At 36.6% G+C, this 12,318-nt stretch overlaps 1 protein-coding gene across 5 annotated transcripts in view; it reads left to right on the top strand.

Annotated features, from left to right (window-relative positions):
• Positions 1-10,258, top strand: part of LOC124171769 (protein RUFY3) — a 52,305-nt gene extending 42,047 nt beyond the window's left edge. For all 5 annotated transcript variants that reach the window (XM_046551073.1, XM_046551076.1, XM_046551074.1 and 2 more), the window contains 3 exons: positions 3,237-3,453; positions 4,707-4,982; positions 9,255-10,258. In XM_046551073.1, the coding sequence (XP_046407029.1) occupies positions 3,237-3,453; positions 4,707-4,982; positions 9,255-9,398 (637 nt within the window). In that variant the 3' untranslated portion in view covers positions 9,399-10,258. The remainder of the gene's footprint in view (positions 1-3,236; positions 3,454-4,706; positions 4,983-9,254) is intronic.
• The last annotated feature ends 2,060 nt before the right edge of the window (positions 10,259-12,318 follow it).

Below are 12,318 nucleotides of genomic sequence, written 5' to 3' on the forward strand. Positions count from 1 at the left end.
AGTTTGTATATTTTATTCTGTTGCCTCAGAACTCACGATTATGCTGTTTCCCCTACCTTGTTTATGTTTTGTGTTATAAACATGCCTACAGCATTGCTATGGTAGCTTTGTAGGTCTCATGAGATTACTTCTGAACATGGTCACTCAATGGAGCTCTATGTTAAATCATGCTTTCTTGTGTTTTGGATGGTGTGAAATTGTTTCCTTTTCTTGCAATGCTAAGAATGGATGAATTAAATTATTTTTACTCTGACCTGTTTGGTTTGATATAACATATTGATAATGTAATTTTACCATGGTAGATAAGGTGAATTTTACCAAATTCAGATGGTGTTTAAAAATCATGTGTACCCAGGTATAAAGGGTGTTAAGTGGCTTAGCTGAGTACCAAAATAACTATATCAATAACTGCCTTTAGCATAGGCTAAATTTGCTAGTTTAAGGAATGGCCCTGTTCAATAATTTCTTGGATTTTTTTTCCTCATAAGTGACATGTTAGAGTTTTGTTGAGTTCTAGTCAGGTTAATACTCAGGAGTTTTGAGTAAGTTTGAGTGAAAATGCCATATTTTATGTTTTTAGCAAAAATAAAATTATTATTGGAATTTAATTCCAGATTAACTCCTCATTCTGTTATTTTATATACTCCTTAATCTATTAAAGTAACAAATTACTGTATGTTCCGATATATAAGACGACTCAGGCTTATAGGAAAACGCCCAATTTTTCGATTCATTAAATAGTTTTTGGCCTATGCTCATTGTATGTACAGCTTTAAAATATTACTTGAGCAGCATTGCCCTTGCTGCTTTCATATGGTCACCGTATATGGTAGTGGTACGGAAGTTACAGTTTTTTTATCTCTCTCCATATATGCGGCTGTAGATTCTCTGGTCCAATAGGAAAGTTTGAAAACTGGAAAATTGAGACCAGACCCAGCATATGACCCTGACTTTTGAGAAGATTTTCTGGGCTAAAAACTCATCTTATAGGTCGGAATATGTAGTGCTTAATTTTAAATTGACTTCAGTAAAGCTTTTAAGTACTTTGAGTATCCCTTAGACACTAAGTTTTTGTATATTACTTCAAACAATTTCTGTACTTTAAATATGTTTAGATAAAAATCACCTGTAGGTACCCCTTGTCTTCTTACCCCCCCATACATAAGTGGAGAAACTGGTCAAGGAGATTAAAATTCCTTTGTAAGGCTTATGTTGCTGAAAAGAAGAATTTCTATAAAGTTTGATCTTTGGCCACTTGCAAAGGGCAGGGTTCCTTTGAGATTTTACTGGCAACCATTCCAGAGCCATTGGGTAGAGCTGTGTAAACTGGCTTCCATATTCACCCAATTTCACCCTGCTCGTGAAATTGAATGCCTCATTGCCTCCCTAGTGTCCCTATTAGTTTATTTCCGGTTTCCAGAATTCTAGTCCCAAGTCAACTCTCTGTCTGGTGGCCCTCTAGTGCTGGCTTTCTCCGTGCCCATGGTAAGCCATCAGGCATGAACACACTTGGGAGCTGCTTGTGAGCCTGCCATGGCTAGCAAGAGTGTAGCACCCTGGCCTTAGCCATTTCTTTAGTAATATTATGGAATTCTCTGAGATTAAATATTGCTATACATCCCAAAGTACATGAAGGTCATGATATTTTAAACACTTGCTGTGAAGTTATTCAGAATGGTAAAAATATTCAAAAATTTTGAATCAATATTTACCAACTTAGGTCATTTTATCTTCTGATTCATTATTACTTTGTACAAAACCCTATGCATATTCGTGATGAATAATAAAACAAAGCTCTTTAGCAATCTTCGAAAAGACTTATGCACACAAGTTGGTGAAGTTGGTTCTGTTCCTGGTGTTGGTTCTCTGTTACGATTCTCATTAATGTGTTTCACTATCATTTCTTAATTTTAAAAAATTACAAAGGGCAGGGTTCCTTTGAGATTTTACATTTGGGTAATATGATTAATACCTAAAATGATGAACTGAGTCATCTCACGAGCGATTGGTTCCAATTTTTTGGTTCTGATTCTGGTTGCGATTGCAAAAATTGGTTGAACTGAGAACGGATGGACCAAATCGACCTATCCCACATTTCTTATTATTCTCTGGGAGAATTTTCCCATAGGTTTGAATCTCTTGCCGAGTTGGTCTGTGCTTCTGAGCAATTGCATGGCCTCCCACATCAGCATTGTTCAACCTCCTGTGAGCCATTCCTTCTTTCAATGATTTGTTCTGTTAGAGCAAATGAATAAACGGTAGCTGTAATGACATCGAAAACTGACGTAAACTGGGTGGGAACTTGAGAATTTTTTACTTTAAAGTTATGAGAGAAGGTTGAATTGGGAAGATCTTTTTTCTTTCTAATGAATTTCTCACTTCCACCCTCAAGAGTTCTTCAAAGGAATTGCGATTTCTGGTCTGATTGAATATTATGCTTTCATTATGCTATCTGGGCCTTATTGTGATGGTGTCAAGATTTGAATATTGTTTTTGCAAGGATCTTCTTCATGGTTCTTGCTATTTTTATACCTCCTGTATTTTCTGGATGCTCAACAATAGTGGCACCCTGGTGATAGTGTGTGATGTTAATTCAAGTTTTAGACTTGATTTTAGTCTTGATATGTACTACGAGTAATTGCTAGCTTGTTGCTGAGATACCTGGTCTTGTATGTATGCATAAGTGTTGTTTTATGAATCCATCTTGAACATTAGGGTATATATTTTCTTTTTTAAAATGCTCATATCATAGTTTTTGGGATCTTAAAGTATTACTTCAATGTCCTTTGCTGGAAAACTAACTTTAAATGTAATTTTAAACTGTCGGATTACCATTTTTATAGAGGGTTGCCTACCCAGAGATACAATTTATTTTGATGTTAACGGCGAATAATGGTGAATCTCAGTAAAAGGGCTAATTTTAACAGACAGCAAAACTCAGTCTTTATTGGCAAATGGGATGATGAAACGACCATTGCATTATAGCAACATTTTCAATCTGCTATGCATTTTTGGTGTTCTTGAAAGAGGCTGTTTTCTTCTGTTTAATAATTTATTATTTTTTATTTAACTTAGCTTGAGGAGTGAAGGCTGGTGTGAATGATAGAATGCTCTCTCCTAATATGGTCATACCATCCAGCAAATGCTTTTATTTACCTTTTTAGTTGGTTGTTCTCCTAGTTTTTTGTTGGTCTAGATTAACTGCATTTCTCCCTAACACTTTGTGTGAAAAACAGACGGGAAGATAATGAGCGAGTATGTCACACTTTGGAAGAGAAGTGCCGGCTTCTTTGCAAGCAGCTTTCAGAAACTGAGGAACGAGCGCGGACTGTCGAGGGTGAGCTGAAGTTGGAGCGCGAAATCCACAGTGCGCTGCGGGAAACGTCGATCCGAGACAAAGAGCAGCTCTCCCTTTTGAGTCGGGAAGTGTCTCAGCTAAAGTCGATGGCTGCGGTGAGTACGCGTGTGTTTTTCATTTCGTAGTGGAAGGATTCAGTAGTTTGGCAAAATTTATCACTGTTAATGGATGCATTGAAGCTGATCAGTGGTGTAGCCAGGGGAGCCCTGGGGGGGTCCGGACCCCCCCTGAAATATAAGAAGGCAATTATTTTCCTTCATAAAACAAAACAAAATATTGAAAAATCATGAATATACAAAATTTTTATGTAACAAATGATTTTTTTTCGATTATTAAAAGTGTTCAAATAAGTTTAAAACCCTCTACTTAGTACTCTGTTTTTCAAAAATTTTCCCCCCTGGTTTTGGACCCCTCCCTGGACAAAATTCCTGGCTATGCCACTGAAGCTGGTATTAAAAGCACTATTACTGTGCTGGATAAATGAGTGGTAGGCATTATCAGTGAATTAACAGGGTGCTCAGCGACCGGAAAAATAGGGAATTGTGCATGAATTTTTTGCCCCTGGACTTAGGCATGAATTATTCTTGAATTTTTGCTCCAGCCTGGATTTTCAAAATCTGTTATTTCAAGTTTAAGTATACCAAGACAGTGATAACTTTTACGGAGTCCGGTAAAGCCCACAAATTTCCACAGGGGAGAATGATGCCTCGGTAGCTTAAATTACTAAAGCACTCTGCCGGAAATCGAGGGATCTGAGTTCGAATCCCCATCAAGGTGAATGATTTTTCCTCTGTGGATTTTTCACACCTTCTATTTCAAATTCATTTCACGTAAAATTTTTCCTGTTCAACACCCATTTTCTGGCCTGAAATGTTTTTGTTATAAGTTTAAGTGCAGTATTTAAGTAGAATTTTATCAATACACCAACGGATGAAGTTTGCCATGAAAAAATATTTGACTTAGCCAGGATTCGAACCTGGATCTCGCGATTGCATTAGGTGTGTTAGCCAGTTACACGACCAAGCCATTTTCTGAGAGCGAGTGTGGATTTGTGACGTCAACATCTTTGGTAAAACCCATCCCGAAGTTCACTTTAAGAAAATGGGCTGCAGACATTTTTGAAAACCAATTACTAAGACATGAAAAGTGGAAGCAATTCCTAAGCTTCTACAGGGTGGACTGGAGTCTCCTCTATCAAGCCCCCTGAAATAAAAATAATAAATAAAAATTCACGTGGATAAATGGTAAAATATTCACATGGAAGCATTAGTTAGTGTACAGATTTTCATGCATGTATTTTGTGTGCTAAGTACTCATATTGGAATACTTTATTTCATTGCCCCGATAGAAGTACCATTCATTGCAAGAGGAGCAGTACACTTTGAGGGAGCGGTGTCGTGAGCAAGAGCAGACGTTGGAGGAGTTAGGTGCGCAACTGAGCGACTCAAAGCTGAGGCTGGCGGATATGCAGGAAGAGGCGGCTGTTGCGGCTGCGGCTGAGACCACCTCCGTGCCGGTCATGGAGTGTGGGCCAACATCCGTGTCTGGTGCTCCATGGGCATCGGATAAAGCCACCAGTCGTTGCAATGCCTGTTCCAAGGAATTCCGGTTCGCTCGTCGTAAGGTATGTCAGTTTTTTATTATTTCATAAGCTGGGTAGTTTAAAACTTTTCATGGGAAGAATATGTTACCACTCTTAACACATTCAATGCGGGCCCCATTTTCATGAACATTGTCAGAATCGGCCGATAAAATAAGCAAGAAAAATAGAGAGTGGTTTTCATGCCATAACTTCTGTTCAAATATGTACAGCTATTTTCGAATGGTGCACACGGGTTGAAAGAGGGAAACTTGCTGAAGGCCATGCACATGGTCGAAAGACTTGGAAGTGGATATTAGTCATGTACGGAGGCGGAGAAAGGCCTCCCGTCCAACCGGCAGAGCACATCAAATGACATGCTCCATATCTCGACTTGGACGGGACGACGACAATTGACGTGCTCTGCACTAAGTGTGTTAAGGCCACTGGTTTATGGAAAAAAATGTGAAAAACTAATTTAAGCGTATAATAAAAACCAGGTATCTCCTCTATAAAGTCCCCTTGCACACACCACTACTTAGCAACCATGCTCCAGTTTTATTTTGGCAACAAAAATTATAGTGTACATGAAAGCCATTTAGTAAAATTAAGTATAGTAGAATATTCTCCATTTGGCCTCTAGATGTAATGTTACACATGGCACATATAATTGGGTTGCTACTTGTGTCTTTAAGGCCATACAATCAAAATTTCACTTAGAAGCAAGCTATAATTTAGGCTGTTGGCCAAAATTTATATTTGTGAATGCGTGATGTATCAAAGTCATAACATAGATATGCTATTTCCTGCAAGGAAAAATGCTCTCTTGCATATATTGTGAATAAAAGGATCCCAATGCATTAATTTCCGCTCTGTCGGCATTTTTGAAAACCGAATTAAATGCTCCCAAAGTGGCAACAAAATTCAAGCTTCAATGGGACTGACCGGTGTCTCTAAGTAGTCCCTATGATACAGACTGTCAGAACTTGCTACCTGCTTTGCTGGATTAGGCTAGGACTAAGAAAAATATAATTTACATAATATTTGTGCAGGCAAGCTAGGATCAGGTCCATTTTGCCGAAATAAGAAAGAAAAACTCTTTCATATGATGTTTCTCTGGCAAACAACTGTCGATTAAACAACAGAGCAAAGTTGCTCTGGCTTGAATGTCTTCGATCCAGATCTGACCTCTTAATCTTTCTGCTGGAATGAGCAAGCTCTGGCCTTTTTCTCTGTGCCAGTTAATCAGCCTATAAATTTAGACACAAAATATTCTCAGCAATGCACAAGTCTGGTGGAGTAGCTGAAATGACGAAAATGGTGATTGTGTTGATGCAAGAATTGTGTTTACAATGTGGTGCTGGCAATTTGGCTGCAAAGCTATATTGTGCTGAAATATCCATCACGAATAAAGGCTCCTGAATACTGGCTGCCTGGTATGCGTGAGTGTGTGTGCATGTTGAATACTCTCTGGGATAGGTTTTTTTTACTGTAAACTCTTAATATTTCTACTGGTCAAAACTTGATAAATTAAATAACAAAATGGATACAGAATGACTTACTGGTGCTGTACATGATTTATATGTACAGTGGAACTTGTTTAGTACGTTCCTCTTTAGCACGTTTTACTCCTTAACAAGGCGCTTTCTCTCAGTCCCAGTACCATCTGAACAAAATACAGGTAAAACTGTTTAAGCATATAGCAATGTTAGTATGTTTTAAGTAGTGGCGCTTTCCTGGGTAGTGCGCTGAATTACTTGCCATGACGCAACCCGCAAGTCATTTCCTCGTATTTTTTAAACTTTCGAATTCATATGTTATTTTATTATTATCGGCCATATACCTTCTGACTTTCATCCCACACTTCTCTTTCTACAACCGTGATGCATCTAAAGGCGTTTCTCAATGTGAGGGGTACATGCACCATTGCTTGACAAGTGTTGCGGGAGTAGACGATGCTTCAGATCTCCAGGCGAAGCTTAATTTTTAGTAACTCTTTTGGTAAAAACTGTGCAAATACTACCACTAGTCTATCATGCTTCCACTTTATTTCGGCAACATCCTAACTTACAGTAAAACCTTGGTTTTGCACCCCCACAATTTGTGATGTTTTCATCAAGTCCTGATCATTTACATATCTCCACAGTGTTATGTTTTCCACGTATTTATGCTTATACAATTTTAAATGTCTGCCATTTACTCTAGGCCGCCAAAAGTAGCATGGTGGAAAGCGCATCGCAACCATAGGAGGAACGAATTGGAAATCTACAGAAAGTTTTGGTTTAAGGACATTAGCATGTGAAAGGCATTTGAATTACAGCAACTTTTCTTATTCGCTCTAAATTCTTCAATAGGTAAATCAGGTAAAATTATAGCGATTTACTATTTGCACTAGCTTCCCAAGTGGCTTTTATAATACGTTACAAGTGCCAATTATTCGGTAATATCATGAAGGATATGTATTTTCCATCATAAAATTGTATTCTGGTTAAAAAGTTGGCTGCAATTAAGTGAAATGAAGGGATGATATGCACTTTTCTGCCTGCGAATAATTCTACTTGTAAGTATCATGTTCACTATTACAGTAGATTCCATTTAATGGGTCCACCGGTTACTTGGGGCAGCCGCTTAAATGAGGCAGGTCTTGAAGAACAGAACCCAATGGCAGAATATCCCAGAGTATTCTCCGCTTAATTGGGAGAGCATACCGCTTTATTGGGCCATGAGTCGGCGACATTGACTCTGTACTCGCAAGGAAATTAAAATATTTTGTTCTCAGAATACTTTTTTAAATTTTCCCTCCTCTGATTTACATACTTACTTTTTTCACAAATGTTCCTATTCTTGCCCTATTGTGAAAGCTCTTGTTATACCTTCCGCAAGAGGATAGGACTTTTCATTATTAGGCTTAGTAAAAGACATTCATTCAGCGTCGCTCGAGGCTGTGAAATTTTTAAAAACTAAATTGTTATAATTCTTAAAAATGATTATAAATTAACTAAACTCGCTGATTTATTAATCACATTAATAGTTTAATAAACTTATGTTGCTATATAAACATTCTTTAGTATTCTTTCTATCATTTCAACGTTTGTTTATACGAGAGAGTGCACCTAATTGGGGCAGCCGTTTAATTGGGGCAAAGTTCACAAGTCCTGATATGTCCCAATTAACCAGAATCTACTGTATATGGACACTTAACATTCGTAGTGGTTTTCCAGTTGATCTACAAACTTAGTTATATTCTCCTAGTACATTACGAAGTTCTTCCATTAATACCTATTAAAAATCATTCCAATCGTAATTACTTTTTCCCCACTTTTTCCGTGACAGCATCAAATAATGCGAGCAGAACAAAAAATTCCCCTCAATACATATTACTATATGACATACCCATCAATGGTGTTATTCTTAAGGAAAAGGCACAACATGTGACAATGAGGTTTGGTATTGAAGACTTAAAGGCTTCGAACGGATGGTTAAGCTAGGTACTAATGGCTAGGTAATGCCATGCACAAATCAATTTGTGATCAGTTGAACCGTTGACCCCCAAAAAGCTGAACAGTGAAAGGAGCATTCTGAACATACTGTCAGCATACTGAAGGGTATGCACCAAAAGACATCTACAATTTAGATGAGACAGGCCTTTTTCAACGTTCTTCCTCATAAGACTTCAGACTTTGAAGGAGAATTGTGCCATGGAAGAAAGCATAGTAAAGCTCATCTTTTGGTATTGTTAGGTGCTAATGGTAGTGAAAAGTTTAGGCAAAGTAAGGGAAAATTAAGTGAATTTGTATGTCAGAATTATATGTTTTATACCGACTATTCGTATAAGGCGTGACTTACTTGAAAAATAGAAAATTTTAGCCATACTTTAGGGATTATTTTCATTAAATTGTGCTTACCCTCGATTTACCCTTTTACCTCTAAACCCCCTCAAAATTGTAAAAGATCGGTTTTACTGTATAGTCTTAGGAAGCCCCTCCCCACTAAGTTCAACTTCACACCACCAGACGCAATCAGCTATCCATGTTGTCATGACTGTCCCTGAGGTGCGTCCTGGCACCCACTTATCAGCAGGAGTGGGAAGTACAGAAAAATTAATTTCTTATATTCCTACAATGATATAAAAATGAAATATGTATTTAGGTATTAGTAATTCCTGACATGCACTATTTTCTACCTTTTTAAGGCCCCTGGTTGAAGTCAGTTTGAGCTGGTATGTGAAATACTTTGTTGGGTCTGGATGATTTAAAACATTTTTCTTTATCTGAGGGAAAACGTTCTTTTCAAGTAACTGACCAGTTTATATTTCAGCATCATTGCAGATACTGTGGCGAGATCTTCTGTGGAGCGTGTTCTGACAACACGATTGTCATCCCTTCGAACGGTGATAAGGCCGTGAGAGTGTGTGACAAGTGCTACTTGGTGCTCGTGGGCCGCCTCTCCGTCCTCCCCTAGCTATAGCTAGCTGCTCTTCTGTCTATGCCATTTATTCCATCCTGTTCATTTGTGCATGTCAAACTACCTGCATTTTCCACGAGATGGAGTTGCTATGAGGGCAAGCATAGCTTTAATTTGGATAGCTAGCTTCTCTTTTTGACGGATGGGATTCCTTCTCAATGGTTGAGGATGGATGAATATTTAAAACCTTTATGATATTGTTGTTGATGTTAACATATTATTTGTTCTATATGTTTTTAATGTTCTACCCAAAATGCCTGTGATTTGTTACAAATTTTTATTTTGTAATGGCAAACTAAATTTTACTCACTTAGTGAGGGTAAAATTAGGCAAATGGTCTGCTTATCCAAGAACTTTTTTGCATGGAATTTTAAATATGTATGTTGCTCACTGTGTAAGTACACTCATTAATGAATATTGTTTCATGTATTTCAAAAGTGAGCATCATTTAAAGCAGAGAACATAACTGTGCTTATTTTGTAGCCTCTTTGCAGTGTATATCAGTGGCAGTGTAAACTCCTGATATTGTCTTGTATAGATTTACATAAAGTCTGTTTTATGATTTTTATGAAAACAGCACAGAATATTAGGCCTTGCGAGCAAATCGTGGGCTTAGTGCCATTCTTTTGATAACTTCTGTTTAAGCCATTTACATTTTGTAATCAGAGGTGCATATAATGTGATGTAAACCAACTGCAAAAAAAGATGGTAAATGTCAACAGGGGGTTGATTTGGCCATATATAAATGAAAAATAAATTTACTGGAATTGTTGGATTATAAGGCGGAGAAAGTGTTGACCATGAGGTGTGTTGAAGCCATTTTTTTGCATATTTGTACAAATAAATATTTAAAACTATCTCTGAATTTCAATTTTAATTCTCTCATGCATGTTGTAGAGCATTTGAAGTAAGGGTTGCAGGATGTCCTCAAGAAAATACGCAAATAAATGGGAATTATTGGAAGAATGAAGAAATACCGGAAGAAATGAAAACTGCAGTTATAATTCCAATTTACAAAAAAGGAGATAAACTTGATTGCAATAACTACGGAGGGATCTCCCTAATAAATTTAACCTATAGGATATTTTCAAAAATATTGCACAGTAGACTTTCACCATACTCTGATGAAATTATTGGAGACTGTCAGGTAGTTTTTAGGAAACAAAGTTTGGTTATGGACCAGCTATTAATTTTAAAGTAAATGTTATCAAAATGGTGGGAATTCAACGTAGCGAATTTCTGGCAGTGAGGTGAATTTCATGTCAAAAAAATTTTCTATGCGAAGCAGGAAGACTACAAATGCATGACATAAAAATAAAAATTTATTTCACTGATAAATATTCAATGAGATGAAACGAAAATGCAAATAGGTAACAGAGAAGTGAAAATTTGTATCAGCAAAAAATATTCAATGCGATGCTACTAAATTGCAAATTCATAACACAGACGTAAATATTCTCGTCGGGAAAAAATTTTTAATGCGAAGCAACTAAAATGCGTACAACTAAAACTAACAGTGAAATAAAATTTCATGCCGAAAAACATTTTCTATGCAAAGTAGCAAGACTGCGAATTATGACACAAAAGTAAAAATTTCTTTCACTGATAAGTATATAGATGAAACGAAAATATGAATTAATAGCAAAGAAGTGAAAAATTTTAATCAGCGTATAATTACCAATGAGAAGCTACAAAATAGCATTTTCCTGAATGCACATGTAAATATTCTCGTGAGATAAATTTTTTTAATGCGAAGAAACTAAAATACGTATTTCTGACGGTGAAGTGAAATTTCATGTCATAAATATTTTCTATGCAAAGCAGTAAGCCTGGATATTGCTGACAGAAAAAATAAAAATTTCTTTCATCGATAAATATTCAACGGGATGACACTAAAACATGAATTGGTAACAGAGAAGTGAAATTTTTATCAGCGAAATATTTCCAATTCGAAGCGACTTATACTAGAAAATTAATACCGTATATCTCTGAATATAGTCCCCCTCTGAATATAGTCCTCCCCCCCCCCCAATTTTGAGACCTCAGTTTTGGGAATAATTTTAAAATGCAAAGGAAGGCAATTTTTCTGTGGTTAGCTAGTTAAGATTCTAGAGTCGATAAAAACTATTATTTTCTGTGAAGATTAAGAACAAATCTGTTCACATATTTTCCATCACAACAAAATAACTATACCTAAAACATGTTGTGATCCATTGCATGTATCAGTAATTTATAGTTCCTTAACCAGATGTAATGAAGAAATGAGAAAAATTTTTAAGTATCCAAGGCTATTGTATTTTTTAAACATTCACAAATTATTAATATTTTTGATTTCCAAATGACTACAAACAATGTCAATATATAAGCTTTAACTTAAATCCCATAAACAGTATTGCATTTGGCCCTGAAACTTCCTTAGATCCAGTGTAACACACCCATCAAGTCATCACAAATCCAAGTGACCAGAAGAATTTAGGAAATCTAAATAAAATTGTGTTAAATAAATTATAAACATTATAAAAATATTGCCATCAAATGCCTGCTAAGCAAAATAATTAAACTACAGGACTTACAAATATCAAAGTAATAAAATTAAGAAATAAACTTTTTCCAACAAACATTAAAACTGAAAAAAATATTATATCAATTTTCAATGCCTCGTCGCGAATCATTGCATAAGTTACACAAAGAGCTTCTGCTCTGCATTTGCGCACAAATTCGACGATATTTTCCTCTAATTCTTTGAATCTGCCGCATCGAGACCCCCGAAATGACTTCCGCGATGTATTAGCGCTTTGCAAGCGCTGTGAATACTATGATTTACGGCGTATTCTGCAACGGCTATTTTTAAATTGGCATCGAAACTCCGTCTTTGATGGCCTCTAATCTGCCGCAGGATTGATCCTCATCTTTCTAC

The sequence above is a fragment of the Ischnura elegans genome, chromosome X (assembly GCF_921293095.1).
Source record: "Ischnura elegans chromosome X, ioIscEleg1.1, whole genome shotgun sequence".
Lineage (NCBI taxonomy): Eukaryota > Metazoa > Arthropoda > Insecta > Odonata > Coenagrionidae > Ischnura > Ischnura elegans.